Source organism: Mizuhopecten yessoensis, unplaced genomic scaffold, assembly GCF_002113885.1.
Source record: "Mizuhopecten yessoensis strain PY_sf001 unplaced genomic scaffold, ASM211388v2 scaffold8057, whole genome shotgun sequence".
In the NCBI taxonomy this organism is placed as follows: domain Eukaryota; kingdom Metazoa; phylum Mollusca; class Bivalvia; order Pectinida; family Pectinidae; genus Mizuhopecten; species Mizuhopecten yessoensis.
The window spans coordinates 809,610-832,673 of record NW_018407357.1 but is presented as its reverse complement, the minus strand read 5'-3'; the positions used below and the strand labels follow the sequence as shown (position 1 = coordinate 832,673).

The 23,064-nt window shown below is 37.0% G+C and overlaps 1 protein-coding gene across 1 annotated transcript in view; it reads left to right on the top strand.

The window, feature by feature from the left end:
* The window catches only part of LOC110454753, a 15,085-nt gene extending 7,266 nt beyond the window's left edge, over positions 1-7,819 (top strand). Inside the window, exons 8-14 of the mRNA XM_021504437.1 lie at positions 3-1,644; positions 2,339-2,462; positions 3,443-3,569; positions 4,175-4,293; positions 5,253-5,448; positions 5,765-5,813; positions 6,348-7,819. Coding sequence (XP_021360112.1) covers positions 3-1,644; positions 2,339-2,462; positions 3,443-3,569; positions 4,175-4,293; positions 5,253-5,448; positions 5,765-5,813; positions 6,348-6,678 — 2,588 coding nt within the window. The 3' untranslated portion in view covers positions 6,679-7,819. The remainder of the gene's footprint in view (positions 1-2; positions 1,645-2,338; positions 2,463-3,442; positions 3,570-4,174; positions 4,294-5,252; positions 5,449-5,764; positions 5,814-6,347) is intronic.
* Positions 7,820-23,064: the final 15,245 nt, after the last annotated feature.

Genomic DNA, 23,064 nt, shown 5'->3' with positions numbered 1-23,064 from the left:
TGACTCTGATCAGTATGAGGATGACAACAACAGCAGTGACAGAGATTCAAAGGAGAGAAGGCATAGAGGTCGTGACTCTGATCAGTATGAGGATGACAACAACAGCAGTGACAGAGATTCAAAGGAGAGAAGACATAGAGGTCTTGGCTCTGATCAGTATGAGGATGACAACAACAGCAGTGACAGAGATTCAAAGAAGAGAAGACATAGAGGTCCTGGCTCTGATCAGCATGAAGATGACAACAACAGCAGTGACAGAGATTCAAAGGAGAAAAGGCATAGAGGCCCTGGCGCTGATCAGCATGAAGATGGCATATGTGATACAGGTTCTAAGAAGAGATGTCGACCTGAAGATTCAAGCTCTGATTTGGAAGACGATAACATTACCCGGGATATTAATAGTAGCTCCCTTTACATTAAAACATACAAAATAAAAAAAAACAAAATGAATCAAGGTCAGAGTAGAGGTGTAAGAATTTATGACAACCGTCATGCTTGCTACTTTTGTGAGAAAGTTGTGCTACACATAAAGGAACATTTGAAAACACACAGAAACCAAGACATGGTTAAAGACATTCTCAAAAGTGATCAGCCTAATTTTACATCATTGAGAAAGTTCGGAGACGACCGTCATAACAGGAAATGCGTGGAAAAGAAACAGGGAGAAATTATCCTGGCCAGGCGGCCAAAGGGGAAGTTTGATGTCACAGATTATGGTCCCTGCCCTAATTGTAGGGAATGGGTTATGTTGGATCATTTAAAGCTTCATTATAGACATTGCCAAAGCCATGAAAAAAACACTGTAAAGATGCGAAGGAAAGACCTGGTGTTTCAAGCTCAGGTTTTAGCTGGCCATCTCAAGGATGAACCATCATCACTCATGAGTAAAGAAGTTCTGCCAATTATGACCAGGGATGTGATGTCCCAAACTGCCCAAAATGATCCACTTGTAATGGCACTGGGAGAAAGTTGGTTAAGGCGTAACAGAGGAAATGTTGAAAAAAGAAAGTATTATGCAAGTTCCAGAATGAGGCTATGTGCAAGGCTTCTCCTTGCCCTTAGAGATACAAAGTCTAACAAGGATGAAAAGACTTATCTAGAAGAAGGAGATGATGATGAGGGAGACGGGGATGTTAAGTGTGAGGCACTTGTCCCAAAAGCAGATGATTCCAAAGGGTTATGGCATTATCTGAAGCCCAACCATTTTGATGATATTGTTTTAGCTGCAATAAAATGTGCAATTCCTAATGCAGATGACGAGGATGATTTGCTTGCCCCTAGCAATGCTATTATGTTAAAATACGACCTGCATCGTCTTATCAATAGTAAGTGGGCTATGATAGTAAAAAATGGATCTGCAGATGACGAGGAAGCAAAAAATTGCAAGACATTGCTAGCACTGATGGACTTGGAATGGGAGGAAAGAGTAACAAGGTTTGCTCGATTGGTGTTGGCACGTAGGAAATATGAATATAAAAATGAACTTCCCTCTCCGAAGGACATTGAACAAATCACAAAATACCTGAGGAAAGAACTTGACCATCTAGAACTTGTTGCAGATAATTTCAGGAGATTAGTTGCCCTATGCCAAGCCAGAATACTGCTTTACAACAAGCGGAGATCAGGAGAGGTTGAAACCATCAAGTGAGTGATAATTCCACATGGCTATTTCTGACTTTAAAATGTATGCTGTTGTATTGATTTTTAGCCCTCATCATCAAATGGAGGGGTATTCAAATCCCCCTTCGGCTGTGGTCTCTGTTGTCTGTCCATCCTTGAACAATTTTTGTACCACTATTTCTTGAAAGGTACTGGATGGTTCATTCTCAAATTTCATATGTAGGTTCCTCTTAGTCTTAAAATGTGCCCTTTTGATTTGGACACTGAAAGAAAAACAAACGAGCAGGGAACCATCCTAGATTTGACAGTTTAATGATTATTTCTATATCGTAGAGGAAAAACAAGGAAAGAAGAGAATAGAAGGAAAAAGGTCTAAGTTTTTAAAGAACAAATAAAGATCAAACGATGGTCGGCACCAAGATCCCTCTGGGATCTCTTGTATGTTCATTATTAATCATCGTTTTTAAAATTTGCTGTGAATATGTTCATGTTTCCTGTTTCCACTTATGAGGTCCAACTGTAGTAGATTGATTATCTGCAAATGCATTGTATTTGATTCAGTCTGAAAGTTGTTTGAAATACATTGTATTGCTTTGAAAGTTATGTGGGGGTTTACTGTATGTACTTGGGGTGACTTTTAAAGCTGTTGGGGCCTCTTGTTACATTAATGGAGTTGATAGGTAATGTTAATATACAAAATAATGTTTTATTTACACAGGCTTCAGTGTTATGCCTCAAGAAGCAAGCCCTCTGATGGTATTGATGAGTCCCTCGAGTCTGACCTTTCACCTGTAGAAAAGCATTTGCTAGAATCGCAGGAATTCCTTCGAGTGCGAGGAAAGGTAAAATACAAGGTTAACATTTATGTAGCAAGATGGATATTCTATCGAACTGTTGATGGCAGACCGATTGTCAAAGGAGTACATGGATTTATTGATTTATTTCCAAAATGTTGTTGGGGATCATGTAAAATGGTGGTTAGAAAAAGTTGGCAAATGTAATAACATGTGTTATACTTAGCAAGGTTTTGAGTCCGGAATGGATATACTAACTAGTATATGCATGCAAAAGATATAAATATGAATTCTAAAACAGGGATTGTATTCATGAATTCATTCTCATTATTAAGCATATATCTTGTTTCTGCTTCGAATTGATAATAAAGCAAATCATATCAATTTTTGGGAAATATTCTGAAGAGCCCAAACCCTACACTTGTATATACTGTTCAATGTATGCAATATATACTTGCATTATTTTACAATACTTTGGTGAGTAACAAAATTATTCATTTGATCATGAAATCTGTGCTTATAAGCACGAGTACAGATTCAGGAATACTGGCCCAGATGTTCATACTATTGATGTTAATGGAAGTGATAGGATATAAATACTGTAATAAGGAAGGAAAATGAAAGAAATATGAAGACAGTCAATCAAAATTAATCATTAATCAGCAGAATAAAAAAAAATGACAATTAAGTTTATATGAGTTGATGAAGGTGAAGGTTTATTTACATCTATCAGCATTGGAAGACTTTGGTCAGTACAATATATAGTTCTCAATATTAATGTAATTCAGAACATAAAACCATATTGATGTGAAAAGTTTCAAATTATTCATTCCAAGAGAAACACAACTTGAAGCATGAAATTGGAGCAAATAATTTATCTGCTAAGTCATAAATATAACTAATATTAAATGCTAATTGCGTATTTGACATGAAATTTATACACACTTTTCTAACACTGCATCATAACAATCTTGATAATCTGGATGTCATAATTTTAAATGATTCCTTTTCAAAATTGTTCATTCAAGAGAGGAAGACCTGTACCGGTGATAATTCCACCTGATGCCAAAAGAGCACTGGCATTCCTGGCATCGGTTAAGGGTAGACGAAGTTCTGGCATTGTGGAGGGAAACCCGTATCTTTTTCCAAATTCAGGTAATGATATAAATGAAACCTGAAAGCAAAATTAAAACTTCAACATAAAAAATGTATGTATTATTGTTTATCTTTGACTGTGTTTCCTCCTGCCATGTTGAGTTACTTCAATTGGAGAAGTAATGGATACATCTTCCTTGGATTTTGACCTCACACTCTGTTATCTTAGATTTTGATTATTGATATGACAAGTAGGATGTACTGTATACATATATGTAAGCTTTCCTTGCTCCATGGTTGTTCATAATCCAGGGTCCTTTGGAAGTACTTTTGTAGTAGCATGCTTCAAAAATATGCAAGTAAAGCTCAGAATTTTTATGCTCCTCTGAGATTGAAGATCAGGAGGCAGATTGTTTTTGGTCTGTACATGTCTGTCTTGTCTGTTTTAGAGATCCCATCAAATGACATTGCTTTATCTTAATAAGATCTGATATTATTTAATATTGGTCATATTCCATCAACATTTATATTAACCTGTGCCTTGTTTGCCTATTCTTTGTGAAAGGTTACTTGTCAGGGCATTGTTTCACAAATGAATCTTGTTTCAATTGATATAACAGGTGAATAATACGTAGGATCAATTTTTATATTTATGTATTTAACAGTGAATCACTATGCCAGGGCATACGAGTCGCTGAGATTTGTTTGTGGGGAACTCGATCTACGCGCACCACATAAAATCACATCTGTGAGCATGAGGAAGTACATGGCAACCTTGACTCAGGTAACATATTTTCTACTGTTAAACATTAACACAATGTAGTTAATTACAGCGAATAATATGGATATGCTTTTGTAGAATGACACAAACTCTAAGGACTACAACAGGAGTGCAAGACCATAATAAATTAATTCCAAGATTCTCATCCCTGCCTACCTACCTTGACTGTTTTGGCCTGCCCGGATTTTTTTTTTATTTCGTTGGGAAAATGTACCGACTATAATACAATACTGATCTCCTCATTTATACACAATCATACATTTTGTTAATATTTTCAAAATAATGACATGTCACAAGAGAAATACTTCCATTTTCTAACAAACATCAGAATAATTAAATTATAATTTCAATTAAGTTGCTTCTGTTTTATTCATGCTGGTAAAACATCGCTATTTTTGTTGTTGATTGACCGTGACTAAAGTGGGAGTAAAACAAATCTAAACATATAAATACATGGAAAGTGATAATGACCATCAAAGTAGCAATCTTTGTAGCCAATTCAATATTTTTTATTTCACATAAGAATCATGGTAAAGAAGTTAATCTGTCAAAAAAGTCAGTAGCTGCAGTGTGATAAACATGCTGTCGGCCATGTTTGTTTTATAATAAGGGAACCAACATCCGGACAAAGAATCTGGAATCAGACACTGAACATACTTTTATTTCATAATTTTTACATACATGTATTTACGAATATAAGAAATTCTTAGAAAAACGAACAAAAACCCTCCCCTTGCCCTGATTTTGAAGAAAATTGGATGAGAATTTAGGAATTAATTTATTATGGCCTAACCGATGTTATTCTGAATTTATTTACTTGTCTGTTAAACAGAATATCATAGAATTTGATTTCATGAGATCAGTTTCAACAATATTTTTTTTTTTTTTAACTTAAGAAGTTTAAGACGGAATAATGATGTTGATGCTTTGTATATTTGCACTGATTAATTTGAACTTTCTAGATGATGAACTTGGACAAAAATCAGCTTGAATGGGTGTACAGTCATCTTGGGCATACAAAAAAGGTCCACAAAGAACATTACCGACAGTTGAGTGGGCTTGTCGAAAAGACCCAGGTCAGCAAGATACTACTCATCCAAGATCTCAACCTGACATCCAAATTTCGCGGCCAGAAACTAGATGATTTTGACATTAGAGGTAATGATTTGTAGAGCACTTAAAAAGTATTCATAATAATTGGAAAAGTGTGATCTACAGTTAAATGGTGATCTGTTTCATGACCTTTCTAATAAATAATTTAAAGTCAGATACCAGTGCTGTTATTTTGAACCGCACAATTTTTAACAGATTATCCTCAGAAATTGACGTGAAACTTGACTCTTGCACTTTGTACCTTTTTTGTTCTATTGGAATAATTAGGGAAAGAACATTAGAAGACTGGAAGGACTGAGGATCAACTAATAATAACATCTGTAGAAGTTTTGTCATTGATTTTGTTTTCTTTCTATAACAGACCTTGTGTTGCCTGATGCGGACACCCAACTCCACTCTTCAGATCACCTGTGAGTATTTAGCTTGCCTTATCAAATTCAAGTGTGATAATGCTAAAATGCCATTTTGTGATATTTGCTGTCTAGGTATCTTGTTTTATGGTATGATTATTTTATTACATTAAATATAGGAAAATATCTATTTGATTTCATCACCTCATGGTGATGGTATAAGATTTCTAATCTAACATTGCATCATTTTTTTCACGAAAAAAAAATATGGTATACATTACAGGTTTTCATTTAATTACTTTCTTGTATCAGTTTGAGAGGGATTTCTAGCAGTGACTGGAATAAAACAACGTTCCTCGCCCTTGTTTGTAGCAGATTTGTTTGAAATTTGAGTCCTCTATTTTTTCTTCCTTAATGTAAGAAAAAGAAAATTCACTGGTTTCCCTTTAAATGTCAGATATATTTGACTCATATGGCAGATTTCAAAAATATTTTCACTCGTGCTTCGCATTTATGAAAATGTAAAAAATCTGCCATACTTGTGAAATATGTATATAATAGATGAAAAATCAATGTATGAATTCTATCTATTAGATCAATCCCAGTACAAAACATGGATCCAGAGGAGTGTATGTATTCAGAAGAGGCAGCCAATGAAGAGGCCACAGAGGAAAAAGACGAGGAAGAAGACGAACTGGATGAAGCAAAAGAGAAAACACCAAGGGTATCTCGCCAGCGGTGGACAGCTGCAGAAATGAAGGAGTTGAAAGAGTATTTCAGTGATTTTCTAAAAACAAAAACAACTCCCAGGCAAGCTGTCATCGAAAAAATGAAAAAGAAAAGTGAAAAGGCCAATGGTGTTCTCCACCTCAGAGCTAACCACCTTATCATCAAAAAAATATCCTACATAAATCACTCAAAGTAATTCCATAATTTCTGGAAAATACAAAGACTATTTGACAGTGATGTTTATTAGCCCACCATCATCAGATGGTGGACTATTCAAATCGCCCATCGTCTGTGGTCCGTCATCCGTCCTTACACAGTTCTTGTTATTGCTATTTCTTGAGTTATTAAAGGACCATTCTCAAATTTCATATGCAGGTTTCCCGTGATTCCTAGTTGTGCGTGGTCCTTTTTTTGCTAAAGAAAACAATATGGCCGACAGTCATCTTGGATTTTCATTGATGAATTTGTTATCGCTATTTCTGTGGGTCATTCTCAGATTTTATATGTAGGTTCCTCTTGGTCCCTAGTTGTGCATTGTACCTTTTTGGATTGATCTGGAAAACAATAAGACCGATAGACGGCATCTTAGATTTTGATATCTATAAAACAATAATATGGGCAACAGACAGATATTTTAGATTTGACAATGAAAGTTTGTTATCACTATTTCTTGAAGTACAAGATGGATCTTTTTCAAGTTCAATTTGTAGATTTCCTTTGGTCCCTAGTTGTGTCCTTTTGATTTTGAAGACTGATCAGAAAAAATCAGCAGGGAACCATCCTGGATTTGACATTTTAAGGTTATTATTGCTATTTCGTAGACAGAAAACAGAGGAAAGAAGAGAAAATAAGGGAAAATATCCAGGAATAATTGAAGAGCAAACGATGGTGGGTGCCAAGATTCCTCTTGGATATCTTGTTGCTGAAGTATAACTGCTCTGAGCAGAAGGGATTGTTGCATATCTGTGTTGATGGACTAAACAAACCATTTCAAATTGATTGAAAACCTCTCTGTAAAAGAAACTAATGCTTTTCACAAGATCCATGGTTTCTTGCATAATTTTTATTTTGTTACAAGAAGTAACTGAATCGGTAATTTGATGTCCTTTTTCCCAAGGATCTGTTTCTACCTTTTTATTTGATCCTGTATTTACTGTTCGAGTATTATGTATATTGCTTCCATTTCAACAAGTTATGATGATGCAGTAGATTGACCAGATTTGATTTCAGAAAGATGTTATGGAGTTGGATTTGGAGTAAAAGGATGATATACATATATATATATATATCTGTTGATTGACTATACAAAGCATTTCACAATAATTAACATTCATTTAGTATGAAAGAGATACATGATTTTACATTATGTCGCAGTAGTGACTAATTTTTTATTTTATTTCCTTTTCCATAAATTCCTATATTTCTTGTTGTTACTGTATAAGTATAACTTCTTAATGGTTACCAATTATAATAACACAGCAGATTTTGCTGGGCTTTTATCGTTTGAATGGCAACATATACTGTTTGCTTGAAGATGTTGAGAGTGTTGTCTGTACATGTTAAAGAGTCATAATCTGAATTAAATTCTGTTTGGAACAATTCTCAAAAGAAACAGAATTTCTTAATGCAGATTGCATTATATAGAGGAACATTTCATGGTGTCCCAATTGTATGTGCATTTCCAAAATTCCTTGAGTTTTTGTAGGAAATGTGGCTGCCATTTCCAGGATGGTATTAGTTACAGCCTGGTTTCGCCACATACAGCTTGCCAGTGCTGTCCAGGACTATCCTGCAATGCCTGGTACTGCTGGATTACTTAATTTTAATGACATGATTATGCTCCAAATAGCATATGATAATAGAAATAATGCATTGCACAATTTAACAACAATGAATCAATTAGAAAAGTGTTTTGGTTCATGTTTTATAGAAGACAAATTGTAGAAGAATTACAATTGATTTTTTGCTTTTGTCATTTTTTAAAACATTCACATTATTGCCTCCCACATGTATACAGATATAATCTGTGTGATAAAAAGAGAAAAACAAGATGGCTGCGGCATCCTATATGTGTGTCTCTCAGAAGACTACTTTAATTGGCCAATAGACCTTGAACGGATACTATAGTTATCCAGCAATAGGCCCATGCCTATTCATGTCCCTCAAAATTTGCACAATAAAAAGCTTGCAAGTACAATGTACCATTTGTCCTGTTTTTGTTAAGGTTCTGTAGAATAAATAATTGCAGGATAATAACAATAAAGATGGTCTCAGGGTTAGTATACGATGTATCAATTGTTTGCCACCTGATCAAGAATCAGTGTAATACTGGAATAAGAAAATGTCCAGAATATGCTAATGTAAATCTTTTAAAAGTCTTGACATTGGAAACTTTGCAATTCTTGACATTAACAATGAGTCAACGTGCAGTAAATAAATATGTCAACGTGTATGAAGTTGATCAATATTTAATTTACTAGTAAGAAATGGGGGAAAAAATGGGTCACAAAAATTATAGCTCTATAAAATGATACAGCATTGTAGACAGTCCCACAAGGTTTTGGGAATATTTAGGCCATATAGTGATGCACAAATTATTTACAGTCTCACAGATTGTGGACATAAAGAGACATTAAATTATTGACAAAAGGTGGCACACAACATTATGGACATAGTTGTACATACATGTAGTCACATAACTTAATGAACATGTTATCACAAAATACGGACATTAAAGAGTCACATATTTTATGGACATGACTAATCACAACATTTTTAGACATGGTTTCACACAAGTTACGAACATTGAAAAAGTCACATAAATTGTTGACATATTGTCACGAAAGTTACGGACATTGAAAAAGTCACATAAATTGTGGACATATTGTCACACAAGTTACGGACATTGAAAAAGTCACATAAATTGTGAACATGTTGTAACACAAGTTACGGACATTGAAAAAGTCACATAAATTGTGGACATATTGTCACACAAATTACGGACATGGAAAGAGTCACATAAATTGTGGACATATTGTCACACAAGTTAGGGACATTGAAAAAGTCACATAAATTGTGGACACAGTGTCACACAAGTTACGGACATTGAAAAAGTCACATAAATTGTGGACATATTGTCACACAAGTTACGGACATTGAAAAAGTCACATAAATTGTGGACACAGTTTCACACAAGTTACGGACATGGAAAAAGTCACATAAATTGTGGACATATTGTCACACAAGTTAGGGACATTGAAAAAGTCACATAAATTGTGGACACAGTTTCACACAAGTTACGGACATGGAAAAAGTCACATAAATTGTGGACATATTGTCACACAAGTTACGGACATTGAAAGAGTCACATAAATTGTGGACATACAGTGTCACATGACTGTCAATTCGTTAGAACCAGTTATATGGTCACACAATTTTCAGAAAAAACGTCACATAATATGGCAGTCACATAACTATCATTTCGTGGGTACGTCCGTCTTTCTGTCGGCTGTGACGTTTTTATGCATTTTAACCAGTTTTTATCCGAAAGAGGCAGTTTTTACCTTGGACAATTTTCAACTTGACGACTGTAGCGAATATGTATTGTGTGATAATTGGCAGACAGATCGTCCCAGATGAGAAAAACTTGTTTTATCCATTCTCTGTCCAAGACTGCAGGTGAACAGTACTCAGCGCCACAGAGGCGTCATTACTGCCATCTATAGACCAGTTACAAGAGTGCACATACTGGTTCTACATAAAGTGTGCTGAATTACCAGTCAGGGCATATGACCGTCCTGCAGACTATGTATTCTTTGACGTATCATCGTCAACAATGTCTGACCATTTATCTATGTCGGGCTCTCCCAGTACCATTCCAATGGATCGGAGTGACCTCCCTTTGCACACTTCCCTGGGGATCCGTTTCAAGAACTTACTAGCCTGAGACGTAAATGTCACAAGAACATTATTCTGGCATGTATAAACATTAAAAGTCTTCGATATAAATGTAATGAGCTTGCTGAAAATCTATACAAAAAGACTGTTGACATTCTGTTTATCGGAGAGACGAAATTAAATGACACTTTTAATCAGTCTCTTTTTCAAGTAGACGGTAACAGGACTTTCCGGGAGGACAGGACAGCAAGTGGTAGTGGTATCCTCTGTTATGTCAGGTCTGACATCCCCTGTAGACAGAGTGTGGAACTGTGGAAAGTCTTGTTCTAGAACTTACAGTCAATAATAGGCTGCTATGGGAGTTTATAATCCCCTTTCTAACCCAAAACAGCTAGTGTACAATGATTCAAGTATTAAATTGGATTCAATTAGTATCCATTATCATAATGTTTTAGTTGCAGGAGATCTAAATATTAATGTAGGTAAGACTGGTAGTGCAAATATCATCAGTGATTTATGTGATGTTTTTGATATGGAGAATATCGTTAAATCTCCAACCTGCTTTATGAAAAACTGTAATCCTAGCCTGTTTGATGTTGTTCCAACAAACCAACAAATGTATCTTTTTAACACTATTTCCTTTGATTGTGGTCTTAGTGATTGGCACCATATGACATGTACTGTATTTAAGGGACAAGGGCCAATCCCAACAAAGGAAAAGATTGAGGTGTTTTATGAACTTTGATGAGAATGCGTTCTCCACTGACATGGGTCGTGTGCCGTTTCATGTTGCCTATATATTCGATGATATCGACGATATATACTGGGTCCATGAGCGTCTCGTGACTGATGTCATCTATGAACATGCTCCCATCAGGGAGAGGTTAGTGAGAAAGAAGAACTGTCCTTTTTTTAATGCTAAACTTAGAAGAGCTATATATAAAAAAGAGTTCTTTGTAATCGTTATAAGAAACATCGTACCCAATATACTTGGGATGACTATAGGAAACAAAGAAACTAAGTTACTAAAATTAGTAGGCAATCTCTGCAAGCCTATTTCTTTGAACGTTGTTCTGGGGGGCCTCGGGCAAAAAAATTCAGGCCACCATTCAAGCCCTTCTTATCAAACAAGGGCTTGGCTGGTGACCAGAGGATTTTACTTGAGGAAGGTAATAGAATTATTACAGATCAAAAGGAAGTGTGTAATATTCTGAATGATTATTATGTAAATATAGCACAGGATATAGGTAATATGGGGGTAAATGTAAGTACTAACATAATTTTAGACAGGATACAGGACACTGCAAATAGTTCTGTTTTCTCTTTTAAGCCTGTATCCGAACACTGTATTAGTCAAACTATCTCTAAATCTAATGTAAAGAAGGCGACAGGAGTAGATGGCATCTCATCCAAATTACTTAAGGCTTGTTGTTCCAATATTAGCTTGCCTCTATGTACTCCAGTTAACCACAGTATTGCTACATCTTCTTTTCCAGATAGGTTAAAGCAAGCACAGGAATTAAAGGCCTGCCAGCATCCTTCCTTATATCTCAAAACTCTTTGAAAAAGATATTAGTCGACAACTTTCTGATTTTTTTTGAAAATATATTCCATCCTTTTCTAGGTGCTTTCAGACCAGGTTTTGGATGCCAAACGACCCTGCTGAGATTGGTGGAGGAAATACGCGCTTGGCCCTGGATCGCCATGAGTGTTCTGCTGCCATACTTATGGACTTATCCAAGGCCTTTGACTGCCTCCCCCACAATCTGCTGTTCAGGAAGCTGGAAGCATATGGGTTAGACAGTCAGGCAGTGAGCCTGATGTCCAGCTACCTGAGCAGCAGGTGTCAGCAGGTGAAATTGGCTTCAAATTGCAGCACCTGGTCAGGTATTCTTAAATGGGTTCCCCAGGGATCTATCCTGGGCCCTCTTCTTTTCAACATATTTATAATTGATAATTTTGATTGTGTTGAAAATTCATCTCTTTACATCTATGCAGATGATAATACTATGGGTTACACCCATAATGATCCTACTGTCTTAAAATCCATTTTAGAAAAAGAATGTACTCATGTTGTTGATTGGTTTAGTAAAAATGATCTGAAAGCCAATCCTGAAAAGTTTAAGGCAATCAGCATTGGAAAACGAACATTTGATAAAATAAAATCTTTTGATGTTGGAGGTGTATCTCTTAATTGTGAAAACAATGTCAAATTACTAGGTGTAAATTTTGATGATTTATTGAATTTTGACTACCACATCTCAGAGCTCTGTAAAAAAGGTCTCCGGACAATTATCTGTACTGAAAAGGAGAGGTAATTTTTTGTCTAAGGAAGGGAGAAAATTTATTTACAACTCATTCCTTTTTTCAAGCTTTAATTATTTCCCTCTCGTTTGGCATTTCTGTTCGGTAAAAAGTGTACGGAAAATGGAAAAAAAATCAAGAAAGATCACCTCGTTTTGTTTATAGTGACTTTTCGTCTTACTTTTAACTTTTAGTCCAAAAATCAAACTCTGATTTACTACATATAAGACGTTTGAGAGACATGGCCTGTGAAGTCTATAAAATAGTTAAGAAAATTTCTCCACGCTTTATCCAAGATATGATTGAAATAAAGGTAACTAATTACAATTGCAGACAAGAGAATACAGCTGTATTACCTAGGGTCAACACTACAAGGTATGGACTCAAATCTTTCTCCTACGAGGCCGCCCGGGTGTGGAACAGTCTCCCAGATCAACTCGGAAAGGGAGACAGGTAAAATGAATGTAGGAGACTGGTCCAGACCTGGGATGGCCCAGACTATTTCAACGTCAATAGCGGTCGAAGGGATGTAACTCTTACGTATAGTTATCGTCGCTGGCCACACACTCGCCCCACACAAAAGTATGCAGGTTGGCCCTAAATGTCCCACACAGAAGGAAGAAGGCTGGTCCCACACTTGCCCTACACGAAAGAAAGCAGGCAAGTCCAACAATGTCCAAACACAAAAGGAAGCAGGCTGGCCACATACTGGCCCCAATAAGCAGACTGGCAACACACTGGCCCAACAGTAAAAGAAGCAGGCCAGTGTGAAGCCTGCCTACTTCATGTTGTGTATGTTAGTGTGGAGCCTGCCTGCTTCCTGTTGTGTATGTTATTGTGGAGCCTGTCTGCTTCATTTTGTGGCCCCACACCAACATACACAACAGGAAGCAGGCAGGCTCCACCCTAACATACACAACAGGAAGCAGGCTGGCTCCACAATAGCATACACAACAGGAAGCAGGCAGGCCCCACACTAACATGCACAACAGGGAGCAGGTTGGCCCCACACTAACATACACAACGGGAAGCAGGCTGACTCCAGACTAACATACACAAAATGAATGTTAGGCTGGCCTGACACTAGCCTTCACAAAAGGAAGCAGACATACCCCACACTGGCCTTCACAAACGGAAGCAGACATACCCCACACTGGCCTTCACAAAAGGAAGCAGACATACCCAACACTGGCCTTCACAAAAGGAAGCAAAAATACCCCACACTGGCCTTCACAAAAGAAAGCAGACATACCCAACACTGGCCTTCACAAAAGGAAGCCGACATACCCCACACTGGCCTTCACAAAAGGAAGCAGATATGCCCCACACTGGCCTTCACAAACGGAAGCAGACATACCCCACACTGACCTTCACAAAAGGAAGCAGACAAACCCCACACTGGCCTTCACAAAACGAAGCAGACATACCCCACACTTGCCTTCACAAAAGGAAGCAGATAAGCCCCACACTGGCCTTCACAAAACGAAGCAGACATACCCCACACTGACCTTCACAAAAGGAAGCAGACTAGCCTAACACTAGCCTTCACAAAACGAAGCAGACATACCCCACACTGGCCTTCACAAAAGGAAGCAGACATACCCCACACTGACCTTCACAAAAGGAAGCAGACACACCCCGCACTGGCCTTCACAAAAGGAAGCAGACTAGTCCTACACGGAAGCACACACTATTAAAGCATATAGCCAGCAACATGTCTGTACTAGTGCTTAACAGAAGTGATTAATTTCTTCTTCTCCTTCGATCAAGGGCTTTAGCCGAGTGAAATAAGTCCATTCGCGCAATGACCAAGTGCAGTCTGAGAATCAGATGAACCCATGTGTTACTTTTGTTACAAACCAACAATTCTACAAAATGGTATCGATGTCATAATAATGACGCCACGTTACTATAGCGTAAAATATCGATTTACCAGGTATGTCATGAAAATAGTTCTCGTTTAATAGTACTGCCAATGTTCTAACTTACACAATGAATGAAAAAACGCCTTTGCTTTACGTAATTTGTTTGAGGCAAATGTAGTAGAAAAAGATAACTTGCCTTAGCGTGTATTGGAGGTAACGTAGAGAACTACACCCCCTCCTCGGTTTCTCTGCCGTACCCTAAATGTATGGAACGATCCTGTTAATCAACTACGACTAAACGTTTACACACACCTTGACTATGACGTCACTGTCCGCCTGTATTGTTGCATATGCCATCATTATTAAAACAAAAAATCTTATTGATTTTTGTTACAGGCTGTTAAGAAACGTATGCCATGTAAAACAGCTACGGATTGAATTCCCAGTGTTATTTGGTTGGTTGAAGCTATTTCAATTTTATTGTTCGATACATTACACGAAAACATATATTTACTTTCACCGATATAGATTATACTGTGCCGAGTTCCCCTGTGGTTGAGGAGGTCCCTATCTAGGATATTTGTCCACACAAACATCGATTACACTAACAGCTTAAATGTCACACATAGTGTAAAATATGATTCAAAATGTTCATACATCAAAGTTTTAAATAAATTTACGTATCTTACTTTTTTTTGTTAAAAACAGTTTATTTCGTTTAGGGCAGTGTGCTTGGTAATTACCGCGGAGAATGTGTTGGGTGAGATCGTACATATACTTCGTAATTCTGGTGTTATGTTAATTTGTTTTTGCCATCAAATTACTTATGTAATTACAAAAGTGCAAATAAACAATGGATTCAATATGAATAGATATTTAGATATAATTTTGATTTAAATAAATAAAATAACCCCTTGAAAAACGAGCCATATCAATGCGAAAATAGAGCTTTATGATATGAGACATTTCAATGAGGAGGTTTGAGATAAAGAAATTACCGCAGGGAATAAACTATTTTATAGGTCATTGTTTTTTCGTCCAATTTCGTATATGAAGTTAAACGTCTTGTCAAAATTGAAGAATGTTAACACCTGGTAAACGGACTTAAAATAATCAAGGTATAAACTATTTCGTACCGGGACTTACACAGGTTCTTTTAAAATAACACCACCACATGGGTTCTCCGGGTACTCCGGTTTCCTCCCACATTAAGACCCCCTGCACGCTAAAATCCGGTCCAACAAGAGTGATTAATATAAGTTGAAATAATTTGTTTCATAATTGTTGTAAAATAAATAAAGTTTTTTTTTTTAAAATATATGCCTTAGTATTTTGCTTATAGACTGGAATACCTGCTTTCAAACCATTTCTCTCCGCTAGGCTATGCTCTTTGATGCTTGTATGGGTGGCGAAGTCTATGGGGGTCAAGAAAAACTACGACAGGCAAACCAGTCTAATATTTCCATTTTCTGGAAATGTCTATCAAACATGATAAACTAATATGGGCACGAATTTGGTATTTGAGAAAAAGGGTGTGACATTGAACAAAAAATAAAGGAATTTATCGCTGGACTTGCACTTCACATTTGTTTAATATCGTAGGGAAGTCTAAAAAAACACCACGACAGGCAAACTTATCTGATATCTCCGATTTCTTGGAAATGTCTATCTTTCATGATAAAAAAAGCATAAAACGAAATGTACTTTAAATTCCCGTTATACTGCGGTCTTTTGACCAGCTAGATGTTGGCGTTATTTAAGGGGTTAGAGATGTATCTAGAGAAATGTGACCGGAAAATAGCAATAAAATAGTTAGCGATAAGCAAGGTGGCAGTGACACGAAGGCCATTATATCGAGGTTTTACTGCATTTCGGACGTCGTCTGGAAATCCACGTTAAAAGCTTTGTTGAACACAGGCACATTACATGATCGATCTGGAAAATGTATAGGTGTAATGTTTGTATTGAATGGTACGGTGAACCAAGAGAAGCTGAATCTGAGAGATAGATAAATAAATGAAGAATTTATCTTATATACATACATTACTTTTGAATATACCCAACGAAATATTTCTCTTGACATAACCATTTAGTGACCAGGTCTAATTGAAAGTTTATTTGGTTTCGACTGTGTTGCAACCTGGCCTGGTCAAATCTGTGTCAATAATGGATGTAAGCGGTGACAGTGTAATAGCCACTCCGGCGTCCGGGCTTTAATTTCCGTTAAACGGCAAGCATCTGTTTAGTCAAGTAAAGCTCTGAAGCGAGGTAGTTTTTCATAAATGAAGTACTAGCTTCATTTTAATTATTTAATGTTTTCTGTAAAATTAAATGTAACGGAATTTGATTTCCTACAATTATCCGGACAACAAGTTGCACTAACTTGCGGGTATTCCGACAGATTTTCAGTGACGTCTGGATGCATTTAAACAACTTTCCATACAATGTTTTTCAATAAATTTTGCAGTAACTGGTCGAACCTGACACACGTCAGCCACTTAACACCCGCTATACACCCAAATCCATCGCTATTTGCCAGCTTTCACAACCATCACAGATCAATGCGCACACAATTGTTCATGTTATTTCAACATCAATATTTTATCAGTATAGTAAAATCCCGTTATGCAGACGTTAACGTTTTCGTTAGATATGTATTTCAGTCTGCTCTCTCACAGGTGGCAAAGAGGCGCTAATATCACACCTGTCCTGTGCAATTTTAACTTATATAGAACAAGTTCAATACTTGAAGATCTTTCAACTTCAATTATTTCAAGAAAAAAGTTAACAGCATACAAATTATAATCGTACTCTTGTATTCTTCATTTTACGAGAACGACCCTATTAAATACGAGTGAATATCAAATGCAAAAATAGAACTATATGATGTAAGACATTTCAATAAGGAATGCTAAATATTAGAATGAATGCATCTCCTCGTCTGTTTATCAATTGTAGTTGACATGTATAGGTCATTAAATTTTGCCAACTCATTGAAGATATTAAATATCTTGTCAAAATTTAAATATGGAATAGAAAACATTTCTTATCTAGACTGCATAAGCACAAACACGTCGCTTTACTTTTATTTACGTGAAGAGTGTGTAACGAACATGCTGCAGCATAACATCAAAACAACACGTGTTTTTATTTACTTCCTGGTCTAGATACAATTTAATTGCCAGCAATTTATCATCGGCCCGGAAACTTCTCCGAGTCATTCCCCACTATGATAATTTTCAATTAGAAGTGTCCGGTTCGACGACTACGTACATGATAGTGCGGATACATAATATAGTGTACTTGTCTACCGATCAAGGATGTTTACAAGGGGTCATCGCAACATGCTTTTTCATATATAATCTTACAGATTGATATGCATTGTATTTCATTCATTAATAATATAATCATACAGGTGTTTAATATACTGTAATGCGAGGCTATTGCGTAAATAATAATACAACAAGAGTACCGCGGGGCGGAACAATATATGTCCCTCGAATGCCATAATTATAGTGTTATATACTTTCTTACATTGAAATAATATATCTCTGCATCATTATAAGAGTGGTTAGCTGACATGCTATAAAAAATGTAGGAGAAAATCTCCGGACAAAAATCTAATACTGAAGTGAACAAAGGGCAATTACGTTTGCAAAAATTGTTGAATCAAAATTCTTTTGAGGGAGACACAACTTCATATTATGATTATAATGTATACCAAGTTTCAAAGAGATCGGTCGAAAAATGTAGGAGGAGATTGCCGGACAAACAAAAGTTTACGACGGACGGATAAAAATGTATTCATAAAACTGTCAACCATGGGATGAACTATTTCTCATATGACGCAAAACAGCTGATTGTAGTCCCCACATAATATAGTTGGCATCCAAACGCTCCGCATACTTGATCCTGCCATTGATTTTCAGAAATATAACGTCATAGAGAGTGACGTCACCATCCGTTATTCTTGTCGCCGCTTTCTCCCCTTATTAAATATAAAAAACACAATGACATCACTAAGTTGTATGTTTTATAAAAAGATCTTTTAGACGTGATTATGAAAATTGAAGATTCATAGCAGACACGCTGCAACACACCATTTCCAAGAGTCATTTACAGGTGAAGGTCGTTTAATTCAACCAGTTAAAACATCGGTAAGTCAAATGATGAAAATATTAGATGCAGCTTGATATTATAATCATCATATGACCTCGGATTCGTGAGAAACTATCAGTCCTAGCGACAGTCTATCACGACTGTATCAAGTTATCTATAGGGAACTTGCATACGTAGAGAAAACACATTTCCGTAACATACAATCTTTTGTTTACCTCGTCGCTTCACAACAACAAAATAATGTCAAAGTGACCGTTGAAAAAGTACAAGGGGAATAAGACCAGGTGTTCCGGAAGAGTAAACGTCTTCTGCTTCATCGACGAATCCGTCATGTCGTCAAATGCAAGCATTGTCACGTCTGCAGGGCGAAAACGAGGCTAGTGACAACGAATCAATAAGACACATCATTGAGCATAATGAAGAACATCGAACTTCATATCACATAAAGAAAAATGGCGGCCATATACCTTGCCGATAGTATTCATTCTGATATCTTTGAAAAAAACGTATGGGGATAAGGAATGCTACTATCAAGCAAGGGAAAGTTCACGACCAGAAAAATCGAAGTCGACACAATTCCGGTAAAGCTTAGTAGTAAGCCATCCCTTCCGATCATGTTGGAATTTAAGATCGAGGGTAGTGGCCGATGTAGAAGAGTATGTTATGTCCTTGATTTCCAGTTCAATTTCTTGTTATTTTAAGTTTGGTTTGATTGTGTTTAACGTCCTATCACATGTCATTAAACTCCGTTAGCTGTTGAAAGGACGTTAAACCCTATAAAACTATATGTAATACATATGCTAATTGTATTGACTGTATAAAATTGTATATCTATGTACTGTCAAGCGCTTTAGAGTGGCTTATGTTAGCTAGATAGGGCGCTTTATCAAATGTTGTATGTTTATTTATTTTTTATTTATGTAGGACCTATGGACAATTTTGGTCAAGTTTCCGGATTACACCGGTTCCGGTATGTACGCACGTATATGTACATCAGTACACACATATATTATAATTGATATGGTCCACTAGTATTTGAAGTATAAACAATAAGCAATTTCCTTATTTCCTTATTTTATTACACTGACCAAGTCGTCAAAGGAAAATACAAACAAATATAACAACAAACGCATTTGAAACTTTAAGTATCCGTGAGACATTTGGCGTTGACAATAAGAGGGTTTACTTTTAAACAGAGAGATATATTCCAATACAATTCAAAGGAAAAACGAACGACACGACCATATTGATAATCTGAAGTAAACAATAAATAGTTCGGTTGTATATATCGTTCACAATCAGAAAATTATTTAACCAAATTAAGTGGGAAACTGTCAATTATATACATCGCTCTACCAGGATTATACTTCCCATGTAAAAAAAAAGCGCGTGGTTCGCTTTAATAGTGGCTAATTATAAGTATGCATTTGCATATCAAAACGTTTACTTGATATCAATCATAAAATAATCACATTTTCATCTGTCCGCTTCGTGAATGATATGACCGCTGATGCATATATACACTAGCCAGCCTTTAGTAGACAAGCCATCGATCCGACTCCTGATAAGAATGTGTCAAAATCAGGCCAAAATCGACAGCCACTTTGATCAAAAGCTTGTCTATTGACAGTGTGATCATGCATGTTTGTACTTCTATGTATAAATGTTTGTGTATAATTAGGAAATTTGTATGTTTATTGACAAAGAAAGCGATCGTTATCAGATCTTCCTGTTTGGTTCCGTTAACTGTCAAATCATCAATTTAGTTTCCACTGGGGTGAGGGTCTTCCTAACCGTCACAGGCATCTCCATACAGGTCGGATTGTATGCGACACCCGTGATTATTGACGGTGCTGAAGGTATATTTAGATATGTCGCCACGTGTAATTCACATGAACATGTTGTAATGGTATCAAGTAGATACTCTACCTTACTGTGACATACATTTTGGTCTGGTTTTGTTGGGTTCGTGCTTCAACGTGCGTTGTACTGTCCCCAGACCGGACCGCTTTTGTTTATCGCGATCCAAACGGTTGAGTTTATAAAATAAGGTTGGACCAAGTAATCTGATGCTGCTTTCAGACGAGCCTTGCAAGGCCTGTATATACCCAAAAATGTAGCATTAAAAAACCCCGAACCGCTTGCTCCACATAAACGAACAGGCCGCACGACAAACAAAAGTTTTTTAAAAGGGAAGCTGGAATTCCCTTCTTAACGTTCAACATTCAGGATCGCAACCACTGGTTTACCCCTTGTCAGTATAACGTGACCAGGTGGAATGACGTGCTGGATGCCTTCGGTGTGGTATTTCAGTGAGGCAGCACTCTAAAGTCGTAATCAGATGCGCGCTATCGCCAGGAGGAATTAACAACAGCATACCGCCTCCAACACACACACATACACACATGCATGTATATGTTACACACGTGGAGGCACGTCCTTAAAAACCTTAGCTGTTGATAGGTCGTTAAGCCAAAAACAAAATAAACCAAATCGACATGCGTGCTGAAGGCGAGTGTTGTTTTATTTTGTGATGCCGACTTTAGAGAGGCATCTCACTAAAACAACATACACAGTTCCAGACAAATAGACATGTACATACAGGTTCTTACTCACAATCTTGGCTATATTTGTTTTCAGATTTGAAATATACATGAAGATGATGATAACACAAATGTAAATCTGAATAACTTTATTATGTTATTAGTTAACCTTAGCAGAAAATTGCAGATTAAGTAAGGGTTGTCTCCCCTGTATTGCTTTTCATAAGAAAGGCAATGACAGGAGTTCGATTCGCTGATCTACCCGTTAATCATGTGTTGTACAGGTACATGTAATGACTGTGGTCACACGGGAGCAAGAGTGAACTTTATGTGACTTTATTTATTAATATTAAATCAATGGACTAGTCATGTCTACATCAAAGTCCCTTAATGACTGGATTACGTGATTAACATGTTAATGGGACCCGTAAAGATTTCGTGGTTCTCCGCAATGTTTTTTTCTCCTTGATACATTATATTGTGCAGGCCTCGATAACCCACATTATAACGCTTTGCAGAAGGATTATCGGAAATCAAGACAGTGTTTGAAAGGCAGTGTAGGAGGTTTGTCTTGATACGCATTGAAGTGCTCTAAGCTTTACTTTCTCATGAAGAAACAAAAGGAGATTGCTGGTCTTCACGGCCATCCCAGATCTGTATCCGTGTTTTCTCTTGATTTACATGACAGTAACCGTGTACGCTACATAAACTCGCCGCTTTACACAACATCTTTGTTAACTTACTGACGGGAATGCTCGTCGTACATTGTTTACGTCTCTTAATATAATGGTTTATTCAGTCTAGCCTTCTAGCCATTCTAAGATTTGGAACGACACAATACCTTCGAATCTGTTTCACCACAAATAGGAGAAAGCATTTGTCTGCTGGCAAGGATCTTGTTTGTATTGACCAGTGTACTCTCAGTATCAAGTATTCTGTCCTAGACAGTGTTTCTTAGAAACCACAAAGTTTGTCCTCGGGTAGGTGTCTCACCATCCTCGACACTCCAGGGGTTAAGCACATTTTCACTCACTCTACAGAGCAGAGAGCGTAGGTGAGTAACCCCGGAGTGTCGAAGATGGTGTCTCACAGTGAAGTCTGTTATTTTTGGGTTTGTCACAAGTGAAAAGAATTTACTAGGGTAGGTGTCTTACATTGAAAGGTCTGTAAATATAAATATAAACTTTATTTATTTTACAACAATTATGAAACAAGTTTTTACAACTTATATTAATCACTCTTGTTGTACCAGATGTTAGCGCGAGGGGGATCTGACTTTGGGAGAAAAACCGGAGAACCCGGAGAAAACACACGTGGTCGGGTAGGTGACCCCATACCTGTTCACGTCACATCTGGGAATCGAACCCCGGCCGCCTTGGTGAAATGCAAGTGCGCTATCCACTGCGCCACCCGACCATCCATAAAGCTCTGTAATAGGGAATGTGTCTTACAGTGAAAGATCTGTACTAGGGTAGGTGTCTTACAGTGAAAAGTGTGTACTAGGGTAGGTGTCTTACAGTGAAAGATCTGTACTAGAATAGGTGTCTTACAGTGAAAAGTATGTACTAGGGTAGGTGTCTTACAATGAAAAGTCTGTACTAGGGAAGGTGTCTTACAGGGAAAAGTGTGTACTAGGGGAGGTGTCTTACAGTGAAAAGTGTGTACTAGGGTAGGTGTCTTACAGTGAAAGATCTATACTAGGGTAGGTGTCTTACAATGAAAAGTGTGTACTAGGGTAGGTGTCTTACAATGAAAAGTGTGTACTAGGGTAGGTGTCTTACAGTGAAAAATCTGTACTAGGGTAGGTGTCTTACAATGAAAAGTCTGTACTAGGGAAGGTGTCTTACAGGGAAA